This window comes from Erinaceus europaeus, chromosome 12, assembly GCF_950295315.1.
Source record: "Erinaceus europaeus chromosome 12, mEriEur2.1, whole genome shotgun sequence".
Taxonomy (NCBI): Eukaryota; Metazoa; Chordata; class Mammalia; order Eulipotyphla; family Erinaceidae; genus Erinaceus; species Erinaceus europaeus.
Genome location: NC_080173.1, coordinates 9,713,565 through 9,732,097, shown reverse-complemented (window position 1 = coordinate 9,732,097; position 18,533 = coordinate 9,713,565). Strand labels below are relative to the sequence as shown.

Below are 18,533 nucleotides of genomic sequence, written 5' to 3'. Positions count from 1 at the left end.
GGGAGATTTGGAGACTTGGAATTATAGACCCACAGCTTTGAACCCCAGGTTCCTGTCCCCTGGTGATGAAAACACCTGAACTCCAGGTACCTAGTAGGAGATAACCAGTAACCAGGGAGGGGAGTATATTGACATCTTTGATGGATGCCATGTCAGTCTTGTGGGACTGGGTGGCCATGTTTTTCTCTGCCCCAGTTTTGTCAGAACTGAGAAAGAAAGACTGGACTCCCAATAACTGTGGCCTAGCTGTGGAGTTGGACCATGAGACATAAGTTAAAGGCGTCCACGGGGAGTGTGCAAGCTCTTGGCCTGGTGCTGCAGAAAGCCAAACACTGTCACTCTATAGCAGGGAGAAGGCTCCTTGCTGTCCACTGAACAGTGGAAGCAGGAGCATTGCTCAGATCAGGCTCCTGTTCCTTTGTCCCAGGAGGATGTTAGAGGGAACCTCAAGAATCAGGATGGGGAGTCGGGCGGTAGCGCAGCTGGTTAAGTGCATGTGGCGCAAAGCGCAAGGACCGGCGTAAGGATCCGGGTTCGAGCCCCTGGCTCCCCACCAGCAGGGGAGTTGCTTCACAGGCGGTGGAGCAGTTCTGCAGGTGTCTATCTTTCTCTGCTCCTCTCTGTCTTCCCCTCCTCTCTCCATTTCTCTCTGTCCTATACAACAACAACAACATCCATAACAACAACAACTGTAGCAACAATAAAAAAGACAACAATGGCAACAAAAGAGAAAATAAATAAATAAAATAAATAAGAAAAAAGAATCAGGGTGAACAACACCCCAATATACCTGTAGTAGGTTCACTCGGCTAAAGATTATACCCCTAATTTAGACCGCCTCTCCATTTTAAAATCAGTTTTTATAAAGTGAATTAATTGTTGATGGAGACAGAGAGAAATTGAGAGGGAAAGGGGGAGATAGAGAGGAAGAGAGAAGGAGAGACATCTGTAGATCTGCTTCACCACTCATGAAGCGTTCCCTTTGTAGGTGGGGACCAGAGGCTTGAACTTGGTTCCTTTCACATTGTAAGTCGTGCACTCTATTGATTGCACCACTGCCCAGCCCCTAGGCCATCTCAGTTTTTAATTTAAACTTAGATTATAAGATGTATATAGGAGAATGTATATATTTTTTAGTTCCATAAAGTTTTTAATGTATGATTCATAGTTGGTTACAAAAGTGTAAGGTGACAAGGTACAGCTCCACACACACCCACCACCAAGGTTCTGTATCCCCACCTTCCCATCTCCCAAAGATCACCACAACAGGACTCACAAGTCTGAGGTCACTTGCTCCCCCCCCCCCCAAGTTCATGTGAGTCAGATATCTAGATTCCACATGAGTGAAACCATCTGCTAGTTGTCGTTTCTCCACTTATTTCGCTAAGCATAATCACCTTCTGTTCCATCCATTTTGTAAAGGAGATAATATCATCATTTTTTGATTACAGGGTAGTATTCCATGGAATATATATCCCACTTCCTCTTCCTCTTCCCCTTCCCCTTCTCCTCCTCCTTCTTCTTCCTCTTCTTCCTCTTCTTCTTCTTCCTCTTCCCCTTCCCCTTCCCCTTCTCCTTCTTCTTCTTCTTATCTTCCTCTTCTCCTTCTCCTCCTCCTCCTCCGCCTCCAGGGTTATCACTAGGGCTTGGTGCTTGTACTGCAAATCCACTGCTCCTGGCAGCCATTTTCATTTCATTGGATAGAACAGAGAGAAATTGAGAGAGGTGGGGGAGATAGAGAGGGAGAGAGAAAGAGAGACACCTGCAGACCTGCTTCACCACTTGTGAAGTGTCCCTGCTGCAGATGGGGAGCTGGCGGCTCGAACCTGGGCCCTTGCGCTTAGTACTATGTGCGCCTCACTAAGCACGCCACTGCCTGTTGTTTTCTAAACATTTGTGACCAGAGCTAAATAAGAGGCAACACATAGTTACTGTCAGCCAAATACCACCTTGAAAGAAAAACACTCTGATTTACCACAGAATGGATAGAAGACTTAAGGGGAAAAAAAGACGTGTCACTTGGTTCTTGGCCTATTTTATCAAGGCTCAGGTTCTGGTTCCCATGGGCCTGGCTTCATCCATATGGCTCTCTCTGGGACCTTGTGGCCTCTGGTCCCTGGAGACATCCATCTCTGAGAGACTGAAACCTCTTTGTTTTCATTTTCAGAGGCGGATCTTAGATGGGAGCCTTGGCTTTGCAGCAGGGGTAAGTAGCCTTCCAGCGTGAAGTGTAAATGCGGTGGTGTTTATCCTGCCATTTTTCTGCCAGCGGGTATTTCCAGTGGCTCCCCTGTGGCCCCCTGCATCTCTGTGTTCCCCAGGTGCTAATGGCTCTTATCACGGGCTCTGTTTATTTTCCAGCACATTGCATGCCTCTGCCTCTCTTTAGAGAGCCGAGGGGGCTTGTTGGCAGCTGTTTCTGGGCTCCTGTAATAAGATAATAGTGAGGAAAGGCCCAAGTGCAGAACGCAGGCCCCAACGTGCAGTAATTGGATAGGCTCAGTAAATGAAATCTCCTTCTGCCCTCCTCTTCCTCTTTTTAGGAAGACCTTTGAGGTAGCCTATTTTATATATATATATATATATATTTAATTAAATTAATTAATTAAATTTCCCTTTTGTTGCCCTTGTTGTTTATTGTTGTTGTAGTTATTATTGTTTTGTTATTGATGTCATCGTTGTTAGATAGGACAGAGAGAAATGGACAGAGGAGGGGAAGACAGAGAGGGGGAGAGAAAGACAGACACCTGCAGACCTGCTTCATCGCCTGTGAAGCGACTCCCCTGCAGGTGGGGAGCCAGGGGCTTGAACTGGGATCCTTACCCCGGTCAGTGCGCTTTGCGCCACGTGTGCTTATCCCGCTGCACTACCGCCCAACTCCCCAATGGTAGGCTATTTTTTTTCAAACATGTAAAGAAGTAGGTAGAATCTTCTGCTACGCCTCAGATAGCCGTCATGCAGCTGCAGTCCTTACTGTGTTTTGCTATGATGCTCTTCACCCGTCATCCTCCAGCCTTCTTGGGAGGTGGGAAGACTTGGTGAGGGCTAATCCCAGACAGCATGTAATTTCATCTGTAAATTCAATATGTGTCTCTAACTGAATGACTTATTATTATTATTATTTTAACGTAATCACTGTGGCATTATCACATCAGCTGAAATTATAGTAATTTCTTATTATAAACCCACACTCTGGTCCATTTTCAGATTCTTCCATTTTCCTCAAAGGTGCCTTCTAAAATGGCTTGGTTAGAATCAGAATCCAAACACAATATTCATATTGAAAATTATTTATCTTTACCACTAGGGTTATCACTGGTGCTCTGCACAATTTCTCTGCTTTTGGTGGATCTATTTCCCTACCCCCTTCCTCTTTTTCTTCCTTCCTTCCTTCCCCCCTCCCTTCCCTCCTTCCTTCCTTCTCTCCCTCCCTTCCTTTCTTCCTCCCTCCCTTCCTTTTTTCCTTTCTCCCTCTCTCTCTTTACCTCCCTCCCTGCCTTCTTTTCTCCCTCCTACCCTCTCTCCCTCGCTTTCTTCCTTTGTTGGTCTCCCCCAGAGGCAGGAAACCCCCCCTCCTTACTAAGTCCTGCCCCCAGAGGCAGGAAACGCCTCCAGGGGCAAGAGATGCCCCCAGAGGCAGGAAACGCCCTTTAGCCTGTTAGGCCCTACCCTTTGAGGTAGGAAACGTCCCCTCAGGCCTCCCCTTGGCATCACACTGGTTCTTGCTGCTCTCCTACTTGTTCCTCCCTGTCTTATGCCACTTCTTTTGAAAATGCCTGTATGATATAGGTTTCTGTTCACCCCACACTCCCGATATTATGGCCATTAGTTAAAAAGAAAGGGGGAAATGTTGGTCTGCTTCTAATTCTGCTTCTAAGACCCCTTCTGTTTTGATCATCACACTTGCATTGTTTAGTGCTGTGGTCTATTTACATAATCATTGTTTGGTTTGAGACCTGCGTTGGTTTAATCCCCACTGGTTGGCGCTCTTTTTCCACTCCGCCCCCTCTCCTAGTCACATCCTGTTTTGCACCGTTTAATTCCCACTAGTTCAATTGCTTTTTTCCTTCTCCCCACCCACCCCCTATCCTATGTACATCCTCTTCTGACCTGACACTTCTGCCTCAGGAGATATAAAGGACAGGATTTGATGAATAGAGATTAGATTGATTGCACTGCATCCTAGCTCATCAATAAAGACTGAACTGCATTCCCAGCTCAGCCATGAGTCCCTGGTCGTCTCTCTCCCGCCCAAGAAGCTAGCCTGGCATTTGGTGCCCGAACAGGGACTGGCATTCCTTCTCTCCTTTTTTCTTCCCTCCCTCCTACCCTTCCTTCCCTTTAAATGGGGGGTGATAGACAGAGAGGGATAATCAGAGACAGAGACAGAGAGAAAGAGGGGCACCACACACCCCTTCACTGCACATGAAGTTTGGCTTACAAGAGCTCCCATGTGGTGGTCAGGAGTTCAAACTTAGGCCCTTGCATATGATGAAGTTCTCACTCTACCAGATGAGCCATCTCCAATCTTCCTTGAATGTTATTTTCCTGAATATGTTACCCTTTAGCAATCCTGTGATTTTTTTTCTTTTTTGTACACCCTATGCTCATGATTTCTTGGAAAGATTGGTTTGTTTGTCTGTAGACTGTCTCATCTGAATTTAGCGGACCATTTTCCCGTGGTGCTAAACTTGGGTTCTTCTTTGCCCCAAGTTTCTTGCAAACCCGGGAGGTTCAAGCTAGAGCTTGGTTAGTTGAGATTCCATTTTCTAGGGGAGACTGAGCCATGGTAGTGTTGTGTTAGTCACATGAGAAGGAATGTCATATGTCATTTCCCTTTGGGCTGCTGCTCAAAAATTGGTGCCTTGTGTGATTTGCAAAACTAGCCTGGAAGTGGGATCTTCCAGGAGTTCCTCTAAACCAGCAGCCATCATAATATTGGCTATGTACTTTTTTTTTTTAATTTTTAATTTATAAAAAGGAAACACTGGGGGTCGGGCGGTGGCGCAGTGGGTTAAGCGCACGTGGCGCAAAGCGCAGGGACCGGCGTAAGGATCCCGGTTCGAGCCCCCGGCTCCCCACCTGCAGGGGAGTCGCTTCACGGGCGGTGAAGCAGGTCTGCAGGTGTCTATCTTTCTCTCCCCTCTCTCTCTGTCTTCCCTTCCTCTCTCCATTTCTCTCTGTCCTATCCAACAACAAAGCAACGTCAACAATGGCAATAATAACCGCAACGAGGCTGCAACAACTAGGGCAACAAAAAGGGGGAAAAATGGCCTCCAGGAGCGGTGGATTCATGGTGCAGGCACCGAGCCCAGCAATAACCCTGGAGGAAAAAAAAAAAGGAAACATTGACAAAACCATAGGATATGAGGGGTACAACTTCGCACAATTCCCACCACCAGACCTCCGTATCCCATCTCCTCTCCTGATATCTTTCCTATTTTTATCCCTCTGGGACTATGGACCCAAGGACATTGTGGGATGTAGAAGGTGGAAGGTCTGGCTTCTGTAATTGCTTCCCCGCTGAACATGGGCATTGACAGTTCGATCCATACTCCCAGTCTGCCTCTCTCTTTGCCTAGTGGAGAAGGGCTCTAGGGAAGCAGAGCTCCAAGGCACATCGGTGGGGTTGTCTGTCCAGAGAAGTCTGGTCGGCATCATGCTGGCATCTGGAACCTGGTGGCTGAAAAGAGAGTAAACATACAAAGCCAAACAAATTGTTGATCAGTCATGGACCTAAAGGCTGGAATAGTGCAGATGAAGAGTTGGGGGATCCTCCATTTTGTCGACAGCTAGCAGGCATGTTTTAGTTATATTTCAAAGGGCCTGTGGCTATACTAGTGTTTTTTTTTTTTTTTGCCTGAGCCTGAAATCTGATATGCAGGTGGATCCAAGTTATTGTCTGGGGAGGTGGTGTCATGGCTAGGAAAAGGATCAGAAATCTGAATCAGGGGAGAGAGTAGCTCCTTAAATATGGAAAAGGGGTATAAATATTGTTGACTGTAAACCCCATAGATTTGATATGATCTGGGCCCCATAATTAGCTTAGGGGCTATGTACTGTCAAGAGTACACAGAAAGGCTGGGAGGTAGCTTGTAATGTTGTAGTACTCAGGGATCCAGGTTCAAGCGCCAAGTCCCTACTTGCAGGGATGGAAGCTTCATGAGATGTGAATGCTAAAGCTGAAAAATAATTTTCCATGATGGCCCATTCTGTGATTTGGGGCCTAGACCTTGGATACATTTCAAAGAATAGAAAGCCAGTATCCTAAAGTAATATATATTTTCTTAAATTTTTAAATTATCTTTATTTTTTCCCTTTATTGGGGGATTAATGTTTTACATTTGACAGTAAATACAATAGTTTGTACATGCAGAACATTCCCCAGTTTTCCATATAACGGTGCAGCCCCCACAAGGTCCTCTGTCATCCTTTACCTGTACTCTTTCCCCTACCCACCCCAGAGTCTTTGACTTTGGTGCAGTACACCAGCTCCAGTCCAGGTTCTGCTGAGTGTTTTCTCTTCTGCTCTTGTTTTTCAACTTCTGCCTGAGAGTGAGATCATCCCATATTCATCCTTCTGTTTCCGGCTTATTTCACTTAACATGATTTCTTCAAGCTCCATCCACAACGTATGCTCTTTACTTCTTTATTGGCTAGACATTGCCAGAAATTGAGAGGGAAAGGGGTGGGAGAGGGGGTGAGAGACAGAGACACCTGCAGCACTACTTCACCTCTCATGAAGCTTTCCCCCTACAGGCGGGGACCGGAGCTTGAACCCGTGTCCTGTTAACATGCACTCAGCCAGGTGTGACACCACTCAGCCTGAAAATATCTATTTTCTCTATCATTTTCTTGATATGAACACAACTTCTCTTTTATGTTTATACTTTTCTTTTATGTTTTTTATATTATATATATATTTAAATATTTATTTATTCCCTTTTGTTGCCCTTGTTTTATTGTTGTAGTTATTATTGTTGTTATTGATGTTGTTGTTGTTGGATAGGACAGAGAGAAATGGAGAGAGGAGGGGAAGACAGAGAGGGAGAGAGGAAGATAGACACCTGAAGACCTACTTCACCGCCTATGAAGTGACTCCCCTGCAGGTGGGGAGCCGGGGGCTTGAACTGGGATCCTTACTCTGGTCCTTGTGCTTTGTAGCACCTGCGCTTAACACGCTGCGCTACCGCTTGACTCCCTATGTTTTTATATTTATACCCAGAAAATCAGAAGTAAACAACTAACCCTGTATTATCTTCGTAATAACTAGAAATATTTATTCACAGATACATGAATGAGTCTATTCTCTACCACAAATAGTTGCAGTAATAATTCAGTCTAGTAATTCTATTATTTAGGTGATTAGAATCCTAGGCTCACGGAAATTTTAAATTTAATTAAAAATTGTTAAAGTTTTTTTTGTTTGTTTTCCATGGTAGTTGTACCATTTTATCTTCTTGTTCTAAAAAATTATTAGTGATTTAATAATGATTAACAATTGCAAAATAACAGAGGTATAGTCCCATATAGTTCCCACCACCAGAGTTCGATGTCCCATCTCCTCTACTGGAAACTTCCCTACTCCTTATTCCTTAGAAAGTATGGACCCATTTTGTTTTTCTTTTTTCTTTTCATTCGATAGGAAAATTGAAAGGGAAATTGAAAGGGAAGGGGGAGATGGAGAGAAGAGAAAGACACCTGCAGACCTACTTCATCACTTGTGAAGCATTCCCCTTGCAGGTGGGGAGCCAGGCCTCTTACCTGGTTCCTTGAGTGTATCCTTGTGCATAGTACTCTGTGTTTGACAGAGTGTGCCACCACCCATTGCCCTGGGCCAAAATTCTTTTTTTTTTTTAATTTTTATTTATTTATTTATTTATTTATTCCTTTTGTTGCCCTTGTTGTTTTGTTGTTGTAGTTATTATTGATGTCATCGTTGTTGGATAGGACAGAGAGAAATGGAGAGAGGAGGGGAAGACAGAGAGGGGGAGAGAAAGACAGACACTTGCAGACCTGCTTCACCGCCTGTGAAGTGACTTTCCTGCAGGTGGGGAGCCGGGGGCTCGAACCGGGATCCTTCCGCTGGTGCTTAGCGCCACCTGTGCTTAACCCGCTGCGCTACCGCCCGACTCCCCCAAAATTCTTTTTTATTTATTTATTTTTTCCCTTTTGTTGCCCTTGTTGTTTTATTGTTGTAGTTATTATTGTTGTCATTGTTGTTGGATAGGACAGAGAGAAATGGAGAGAGGAGGGGAAGACAGAGAGGGGGAGAGAAAGATAGACACCTGCAGACCTGCTTCACCGCCTGTGAAGCAACTCCCCTGCAGGTGGGGAGCCGGGGGCTCGAACTGGTATCCTTATGCCAGTCCTTGCACTTTGCGCCATGTGTGCTTAACCTGTTGAGCTACTGCCTGACTCCCTGGCTGAAATTCTTTATGGGGTCCAGAAGGTGGGAGGTCTGGCTTCTGTAATTGCTTCTCCACTGGACGTGGATATTGGCAGGTGGATCCATACCGCAGCCTGTTTCTAGCTTTCCCTAGTGATGTAGGGCTCTGGGAGGTGAGGTTCCGGGACACATTGGTGAGGTCTTCTGCCCAGGGAAGTCAGGGCGGCATCATGGTAGCATCTGCAACTTGGTGACTGAAAAGCAGTATAATATAAAGTTGGACAAATGGTTTAATAAACAGGAACCTAAAGGTAAGAATTGAGCAAGGGTCTTTGTGTAGGAAGAAGCTAGGAAGTCTATTTTAGGCGTGTCTATTTTAGGGGCTCATGACTTTAGTAATGTTTGCCTGAGCCTGATAGCTAACATGCAGGTGGACTAAGTATATTGTCTGGGAAGATGGTGTCTGAGTTGAGAATAGGATTAGAAAGCTGAATCAAGGGGGCCAGGCGGTAGCACACAGGGTTAAGTGCACATAGTACGAAGCGCAAGGACCTGCACAAGGATCCCGGTTCCAGACCCTTTCTCCCCACCTGCAGGGAGGCTGCTTCACAAGCAGTGCAGCAGGTCTGCAGGCATCTGCCTTTCTTTCTCCCTCTCTCTTTCTTCCCCACTCCTTTCAATTTCTCTCTGCCTTATCAAAAAAAAAAAAAAAAAAAAAAAAAGGATAAATGGCCTCCAGGAGCAGTGGATTTGTAGTATAGATACCGAGCTCCAGTGATGGCCCTGGAGGCAAAAGAAAACAAACAAACAACAACAACAAAACTGGATTAGGGCAGAGAGTAACTCAGAGGGAAGTGTATAAATACCATTAGCTGTTTACTCCATCCATCTGACCTGTTAAAGAAAAGTCCAAAGTACATGGAAATGTGTAAAGTGTCTGATTTGGGATGAAGAAAAGCAGTAGTAGACATTTAAGGAAAGATTTATTTGTTATTGAACGAGAGAGAGAGAGAGAGAGAGGGAGAGGGAGAGGGAGAGGGAGGGATCCAGAGCATCAAGCTGGTGCATGTGATAACCAGGGTTGAACTCAGGACCTCATGCTAGAGAGTTCAATGCGCTATACACTGTGCCACCTCCAGGCCACAACAGTGGACTTCCTTCCTTCTTTCCTTTCTTTCTTCCTCTCTTTAATTTTTGACTGACTTAATTCTGGGTTTCTGAAGGGTGAGGGGTGCCTTAGTTGTGGGATTCCCACAAACTGGAGTGCAGGTGGGTGAGCCTAGTACCATTGGACGTCAAGTATGCTGACAGGAAGGAACTTTCTACAGTGACTGGAGATGGAGGAGTGCTTATAACCCACTGGACATCTGTGGTTTTTGTTTTTCCCTTCTGGTGGTGTCATTGGGGCTCAGTGTCAGCACTAGAAATCCATTGCTCCTGGTGGTCATTTTTCCCTTTTTTTTGGATAGTACAGAGAAATTCAGAGGGAGGGAGGAAGAGACACTTACAGACCTGGTTCACTGCTTGTGAAGCAACCTCCCTGCAGGTGAGGAGCTGAGGGCGTGGACCGGGATTCTTGTGCAGGTCCTTGCACTTCATACTATGTGTGCTTAATCTGGTTTACCACCGCCCGGCCCCTGATAACTGTCTGTCTGTCTTTATTTATTTTTTTTTTCATGTAATCATAACAATAAAATGAACTCTTTGGGGAAACCAGGATTTCTCCTTCCTTGAGGAGGGTGACAATTCTTCTAGCGTTTGCCCTTCTTCCGTAGCCAGTCAACAGTGTCAGGTTGAGCCTGATGTCAAGTTTCGAGACCTCCTTTGAATCTGGAGAGGTGGCAGTCGTTGACTATGTGGGTCATAGTCTGTCTGGAGCCGCAGGGGCAGTTCGGGTCGTCTCTGGCTCCCCAGCGACGGAACATAGCGGCGCACCGGCCATGGCCTGTTCCATAGCAATTGAGGAGGGCCCAATCATAATGTGCTAGGTCAAAGCTGGGTTGACGCTCGCAGGGGTCTGTGATGAGGTGTTTGTTCTTGACCTCAGCTGACTGCCAACTCTGTTTCCAAGAGTCTGGAACAGAGAAGTTCAGTGTAGGCGTAGGGGACCAGATTGGGTGACGAGACGTCAAGCGTTGGACAGGGTGGGCGAAGATATCCGCGTATATTGGCAGGTCCGGTCGAGCGTAGACGTGGGAAATGAACTTAGATGATGCCGCATCCCGACGAATATCTGGCGGGGCGATGTTGCTAAGAACTGGCAGGGTGACAATCAAACTCACTGAGTCTTCAGAGTGACACTTAGCACTGTTTATGGTTGTGTCTTTGGCTGGTCAAGTAAGCCAGATAAAAGTGAAGTGATCAGAGTTTCTGTGTTGGGAATTAGAGTTGAGGTTGATGCTTTTAAAATCTGGGAAATTTATTTTGCTTAGAGAGAGAGACACACACATACACAGAGTGTGAAGCCCTGCTAAGCTCTGGCATGTCACAGAGTGAGGGCTTAAGCGCGGATTTCTTGGTTTTCAGGCGTGGAGGTTGCTGTTCTAGAACTCCCTGTGTTAAATCTGATGGCTTCCAAGGGAAATCACTTCTAAAAATGTAACTGAGTTCTCCAAGTTCACCGTTGTCAAGACTAGTGAACAATCAACTGACTTTTTACCATGAGTACTAGCTGCTTGTGATAAAAGTCTGTGGAGAAATGAAATTGAAATGCAAGTCCTGGGGGGAAAAGGGTGATGTAAATTTTTTTTTCTTCCTTTAGGAGACAGGCCTGCTTGTGTATTTTGATGTGGACAGAAAAGCATGTGACACATAACTGACAGCTTCCTTGGAATCTATTATCCAAGTGGATAGTGGTGGGGATCAAACCCTTAAACTGCATAGATCCCTCTGGAAACTTGCAGAGAACACGTGAACTCATTTTATTTAAAAAAGCCAATATTTACATGTCAGAGAACACATATTTTGCGACTCTTTATACTTAAGATAAAGTTTTTTTTTTTTTGCCTCCAGGGTTATCGATGGGGCTCGGTGCCAGCACTATGAATCCACTGCTCCTGGAGACCATTTTTTCTATTTTGTTGCCCTTGTTGTGATCTTGTTGTTGTTGTTGCTGGATAGGACAGAGAGAAATTGAGAGAGAAGGGGAAGACAAAAAGGGGGAGAGAAAGATAGACACCTGCAGACGTGCTTTACCGCCTGTGAAGCGACCCCTCTATGTATGTGGGGAACCGGGGGTTTGACTCAGGATCCTTAAGCCGGTCCTTGCACTGTGTGCCATGTGCACTTAACCCACTGCGCTACCACCCAGTCCCTAGACAAATCATTTTAAATGTCACTTTCAGAGTGAGTGAATGAGTTTTACAGATTTTTATAAGGATACACATAGAGAAGATCCTTTTCCCCCCTTATGAATCATCTTGATGTTTTTTTCTTTATTGGGGGGATTAATAGTTTACAGTCAACAGTAAAATACAATAGTTGGTACATGTGTAACATTTCTCAGTTTTCCACATAACACTCTACCCCCCCCCCCACTAGGTCCTTCTCTGCCATCATGTTCCAGGACCTGAATCCTCCCCACTACCCTTGTCCTTTACTTTGATGCAATACACCAACTCCAGCCCAAGGTCCTTCTGCTCTGATTTTTCAACTTCTGTCTCTGGGATAGAGTGGGATCATCCCATATTCATATTTCTCTTTCTGACTTTTCTCACTTCACATGATTCCTTCAGTCTCCATCCAAGATGGTTAAGAAGATGAATTCATCACTTTTAATAGCTGTGTGGTACTCCATTGTGTATTTATTCCACTACTTGCTCAGCCACTCATCTGTTGTTGGACACCTGGGTTGCTTCCAGGTTTTGGCTATTACAAATTGTGCTATTGTGAACATAGCTGTACACATGTTGGGAAATTGTGCAGATGTGGTTGAGTTAGGCAGGGGCCACAAACCACCCTATGCTGCTATATCTACATACCAATATTCTGCTTTGTCTTATAAATGACTAAAGATCTTCTCACCACCACGTTATCCCCTCAGGGTATTGCTAATTTCTGCCAGCTAAAACCATAGCTAAGGAAGTTCCCCGTGTGCCTTTTTCTTTTCTCCCCCCCCCTTTCCTAGCCATCTCCATTCCTAACTTGCCACTTCCGGTTTTATCCCATAAAATCCAATTCTGTTCCTGCTTTCACTCTCTTTTCTCTCCTGACCTGGAGAAGGGCTGGCTGCAGAGCGGGAGGTGGCCATTGTGGCCATTGTGGTTTGGCGCCACAGGGCTTAACCCACTGTGCTCATACCTGACTCTGGAGCTCCTGTATGAATAAAGATTTGTGTTGCTTAGGAACTATGCCTAGGAGAGAAATTACAGGGTCATAGGGTAGGCCTACTTCTAGCCTTGTGAGAGTTCTCCAGACTGCTCTACAGAGTGGGTTAAGCACAGGTGGAACAAAGCGCAAAGACGGGTGTAAGGATCCCGGTTCGAGCTCCTGGCTCCCCACCTGCATGGGAGTCGCTTCACAAGCAGTGAAGTAGGTCTGCAGGTGTCTATCTTTCTCTCCCCCTCTCTGTCTTCCCCCTCCTCTCTCTATTTCTCTCTGTCCTATCCAACAACAATGACATCAATAACAACAACAATAATAACTACAACAATGAAACAGCAAGGACAACAAAAGGAAATAAATAAGTAAATATTTAAAAAAAAAAGGTGAAGTCACCTTTTTAACCTCATCTTGAAGAAATCATGTGAATTGAGAGAAGCCAGAAAGAGAAGGATGAATATGGGATGATCTCACTCATAGAAGTTAAAAAATAAGAATAGAGAAGGGAAAACACAAAGCAGAACCTGGACTGGAGTTGGTGTATTGCGCCAAGTAAAGGACTCTGGGGGTGGGGGTGTGCCCAGGTCCTGGAACATGGTGGCGGAGGATGACCTGGGTGGGAGATCGGAGCTTTATGTGGTAAACTGAGAAATGCACCAACTACTGTACTTTACTGTCGACTGTAAACCCCAGGGCTGGGTGGTGGCGCACATGTTACAGTGTGCAAGGACCTGGGTTTGAGCCCCCAGTCCCCACCTGCAAGGGGAAAGCTTTGGGAGTGGTATTGTAGTTGTCTCTGTTTCTCTCTCTCTCTCTTTAACCAGAATACTGTTCAGCTCTGGCTTATGGTGGTGGGGGTGGGGTGGGGGGTTGGGATGGGTGGGTGGGGATTGAACCTGGGACTTTGGAGCCTCAAGCATGAGAGTGAGTCTCTTTGTATAACCATTATGCTACCTCCCCTCCTTGCCCCTGTTTCTCTCCCTCTATATCACCCCCTTCCCTCTGAATTTCTGGCTTTCTCTGTCCAATCAATAAAGATAATAATTAACAAAAATAAACCATTAATCCTCCCAATAATAAAGAAAAAAGGATTCTTGGGGCAAAGGGCATGTGTGGTGGCTTCTTCAGTGGCCTGGTGATAGGCACAGCTGTTCTTCCTCATCAGCAAGGCCTTGGAAATGCTCATCTGTTCTCTTTAATGACTTCTCTCAGCTTCCATTAGCTTATTTTTCTCCTGACTCCTCAAATCACTCTAGTCTCTAGTCATCATTGGCTTTCTCAGTACTACTTAGGTTTGGTCTGAGTTTTTGCCAGCAGCATAAGCTTAATGGCAAGAGCTGTTACCATTAACAAAAAAAAAAGGGGGGAGACTCATTACTCCCTCCTAGAATCCTAGAGCCACAAAACTTTAAAGCTGGAAGAGACTTTAGATGAGGATAATGACTCATGTTTATTGAGCCCTTTGCATGTACAAGGGACATTGCCAAGCACTTTGGTGAGGCCCATCTAATTGAATTTTCATGAGGACTCTACGAGGTGTGTGGTTACCTCCATTTTTTGGATGGGTCCACTGAGGCACAGTGAGTATAAAAGAATTGTTCAGGATCACGTAGTGAGCAGAGCTGGGGTTCACACCCAATCTCACACCCATTCTTACTGTAGCATTTTCCCTTCTTAAACACGGGGTGGGGGGTGGGGTGGGAGTGGGGGGCAAGGAGCAGGGAGGGAGGTGGTGGTGGTGGCACACCTGGTTGAGTGCTCAAGTTACAACACACAAGGACGTAGGTTCGAGCCCCCAGGCCCCACCTGCAGGGGGGTGGTGAAGTAGAGCTGCAGGTGGGTCTCTTGTCTCTCTCCCTCTCTATCTCCCCCTTCCTTCTCAATTTCTGACTATATTAGATTAAAAAACAAAAAAAAACCTAAAAAGCAGGGCCTTCTCTCTCCACGCACAGACAGGAAGCACATCCAGAGAGAGTAGATGACTTGTCTGTTAACTGAAAATTGCTGGACAGCATGCGGGTAGGTAGCATAATGGTTATGCAAAGAGACTCTCATGCCTGAGGCTCCAAGGTCACAGGTTCAATCCCCCTCATACCCCCATAAGCCAGAGCTGAGCAATGCTCTCCTAAAAAGAATAAAAGCAAAAATAAAAATTAACTTGGGGCTGGGTGGTGGCACATCTGGTTGAGCACAGATGTTACAATGTGCAAGGACCCCAGGTTCAAACCCTGAGGCCCTACCTGTAGGGGGAAAGCTTTGCAAGTGGTGAAGAAGGGCTGCAGGTGTCTCTCTGTCTCTCTCCCTCACTTTATCCCCCTTCCTCTGGATTTCTGGCTGTCTCTATCTAATAAACAGAGATAATAAATCATTAAAAACAATTGCTGGGTAGTCGGGCGATAGAGCAGCCGGTTAAGTGCACGTAGCGCAAAGCGCAAGGACCAACTTTAAGGATCCCTGTTCAAGCCTCCGGCTCCCCACCTGCAGGGGTGTCGCTTCACAGGCAGTGAAGCAGGTCTACAGATGTCTGTCTTTCTCTCCTCCTTTCTGTCTTCCCCTCCTCTCTCCATTTCTCTCTGTCCTATCCAACAATGACGACATCAATAATAACTACAACAATAAAACAACAAGGGCAACAAAAAGAATAAATAAATAAATTGCTGGACAGCAGCTGAGTGATTATCAAACTCAAGTGAAGAGTGAGGTGTCCTGCTGACATTAAGCTGCTTGACTCTCGGCTAAGGCTTCTTGGACCTCGTTTATCTGTGCAGAGACCTGAGGACCTTGATCTGGATGGTTCCTTAAGAGCTTTTTGCATCTGTGTTATGCAAAGATGTCTTTTTCTGTTGTTGTGAGACAACTGAGAAGTGCTTCAGTTGGTCTTTGGCTTGTCTACTCACTGGCTCACCTATTTGATGATAACTAAAATCATGGAATTGAATATCTTTTTTTTTTTTTTTATCTGAGTGAGACAGCAATTGTCTGCTGAGAGAAGAATTTAGAATTTAGAGTGACTTGGAGGCTGGCAAATGGAAGGTCACCATGCCAATGCTGCTCTCTCTGCTGTGATTCTGATGCCTCCTCTTGGTGAGGTTTAAACTAAGTCGGGACCTCTGAGTCAGTGTCCATTCTGTCTCAAGGAAGAAGCACGTGTGTGGAATAAATACAGTCAGGAATCTGCAGAGAAGAAAAAGGCAACCTCCCAATCAAGAAGCTTACTTCTGCAGGAAAAGACAATTTTATATCTATTATTGAATCCTACAGGGAGCTGGGTTCTGGATAGACAGGACTTCCTTAAGGAAATTTTTGGCTGGGTCTACTATTGTGCAGCAAGTGGTGAATAATGTGTACCCCCCCAAAAAAAAATAATAAATGGTTCTCTATTGGAAGCTAATGATACTCTCCATTGATGGTGCCTTAGTCTGGAGGGATGACGGTGGCCAACTGGTCTCCATTGCCATGGAGAAATGTTGGGAAGAGATGCACTTGAATTGCTGTGAGGGAGGCTCGGGGAGGGTTCTTCCCCCAGATCCACTGGGAGGGTTTACTCCCGAGCAGACAGTAGGGAGAGCAGTGACCAGGGGGGAAAACCAACTTTAGAGTTCAGTCTTCAGTGCCACACCCAGTGAAGCACACACATTACCACAGACGGGGACTTGGGTTCAGTTTCTGGGTACCCACCTGTAGGCGGGGAGCATCATGAGCAGTGCTGCAGGGGTCTTTCTTTTTTAATGAAAGTTTTTCGTCTTATCTGGAGGCTCTCCTGCATCCCCAGCCGGCCCCTGCACAGCTGGTACATACATTCAGCCTCCACTGTCATGGAGTTTCCTTATTGCCACCCTGTCTGTCCAGCTGGTCCTGTCTCTCAGCTCTGTGACTCACTTCTGGCCTCTAGGACTCCCTCTGCTCCATGGCAGGACTGAGGGTCTGGGGGTCTGGGGGTCTGGGGGGGTGGAGCTTGAGGGAAGCCCCCACACCTGCTCACCATTCCCTGGGGGGCGAGGCAGCCGGGAGAACCTCTCTATCTCTCCCTGGACTCTGTTAGGGAGTCTTCCTCTACCTCAAACCTCCTGTGTTACTATTGTTGTTATTTTATGAAAGTGGGTTTGTTTTTATTTTGACACTGATTGACTGATGGATGGATGGATGGATTCAAAAGGGAGAGAGAGCCAGAGCAAGGATCACTCTGACACGTTTGTGTTGGGGATTGAACCCAGGTCCTGATGCTTGGCAGTCCAGTGCTCCCTCCATCTACTGTACCACCTCCTGGGCTGGGAATCTAGGTTTTTATATTTATTTATTTATTTATTTTTACCAGAGCACTTATGGTGGTGTGGGGGGATTGAATCTGGGGCTTTGGAACCTCAGGCATGAGAATCTCTTTGCATAACCATTATGCTATCTCCCCTCTGCCCTATTTTTTATTTTTCACAAGAGCCCTGCACAGCTCTGGTTTGTGACTATGCTGGTGATTGAACTTGGGACTTCAGAGCCTCAAAGCATGAAAGTCTGTTGCAGAATCATTATGCTATGCCCCCTGCAGGGCCTGGAGTTTTTAAGGTTTGCATGAGGAAGGCTTTTATGTTTTGTACCAAAGATTGAACTTAGGCTCTTAGATATGCATTCTACTACTGAGCCTTCCCCTGGACCATTGTTTGTTTGTTTATTTACTGCCAGCGCTTCATTGCTTCTGTCAGACTGGTTTATTTTTCCCTAGAGGTGAAAATAGGGGAAAGGCACTGAGAGAAGAGAGAGAGAGAGAGAGAGAGAGAGAGAGAGAGAAGAAGGAGGAGGAGGAGGAGGAGAAGAAGAAGAAGGAAGAGGAGGAGAAGAAGGGATACTAGTATACAGCATTGCTTCACCACTTGTGAAGCTTCCTCTTTTTTCTTTAAAGAATTTTTAAAAAGTTTTTTTATTTGATTAATTTATTTATTCCCTTTTGTTGCCCTTGTTGTTTTATTGTTGTAGTTATTATTGTTGCTGTTATTGATGTCATCTTTGTTGGATAGCACAAAGAGAAGTGGAGAGAGGAGGAGAAGACAGAGACAGGTAGAGAAAGACAGACACTTGCAGACCTGCTTCACCACTTGTGAAGCGACTCCCCTGCAGGTGGGGAGCCAGGGGTTCGAACGAGGATTCTTACACCGGTCCTTGTGCTTTGCGCCAACTGCGCTTAACCCGCTGCGCTACCACTGGACTCCCAAGGCTTCCTCTTTTGAGTGGTGCTCCCATGTAGCGGCCAGGGCCTCAAACCCAGGTTTTTGGGTATGGTAAAGTATTCTCTCTACTGTCTTCTTTTTTTTTTGGAAAATATTAAAAAAATATTTCTTACTTATCTATAATTGGATAGAGACAGAGAGCTAGGGAGGGGAGGGGAGGGGAGAAAAGGAGAGGGGAGGGGAGAGGAGGAGAGGGGAGGAGAGGAGAGGAAAGGGGAGGAGAGGAGAGGAGAGGAGAGGGGAGGAGAGGAGAGGAGAGGAGAGGAGAGAGGAGAGGGGAGGGGAGGGGAGGAGAGGAGAGGAGAGGAGAGGAGAGACACCTGCAGCCTTGCTTCACCTACTTGTGCAGGTGGGGACAGGCCCTTAAACCTGAGTCCTTGTGCACTGTAATGTGTGCTCTTAACCAGGTGCCTGGCCCCCTCTTTTTTTTTTTTTTATAGGAGAGAAGTGAGTAATGGAGAGGAGGAAGAGTGGATGGAGGGAGGTAGGGAGAGAGAGAGAGACAGAGAAAGGACTCAAAAAGCACTGTTTTACCATGCATGGAGTCCCACTCATTTTGTCTTTGGTCTTAGAGGTTGAACCCAGGGCCTTGTATGTATAAGACAGGC

General features: G+C 45.9%; 1 protein-coding gene across 10 annotated transcripts in view; it reads left to right on the top strand.

Annotated features, from left to right (window-relative positions):
* SLC39A11 (solute carrier family 39 member 11) overlaps nucleotides 1-18,533 on the top strand; it is a 373,844-nt gene that overhangs the window by 8,771 nt on the left and 346,540 nt on the right. For 7 of the 10 annotated variants that reach the window (XM_060202669.1, XM_060202667.1, XM_060202662.1 and 4 more), the window contains one exon: nucleotides 2,168-2,206. The exons of the other annotated variants lie outside the window; for them this stretch is intronic. In XM_060202669.1, the coding sequence (XP_060058652.1) occupies nucleotides 2,168-2,206 (39 nt within the window). The remainder of the gene's footprint in view (nucleotides 1-2,167; nucleotides 2,207-18,533) is intronic. 10 annotated transcript variants of the gene reach the window in all.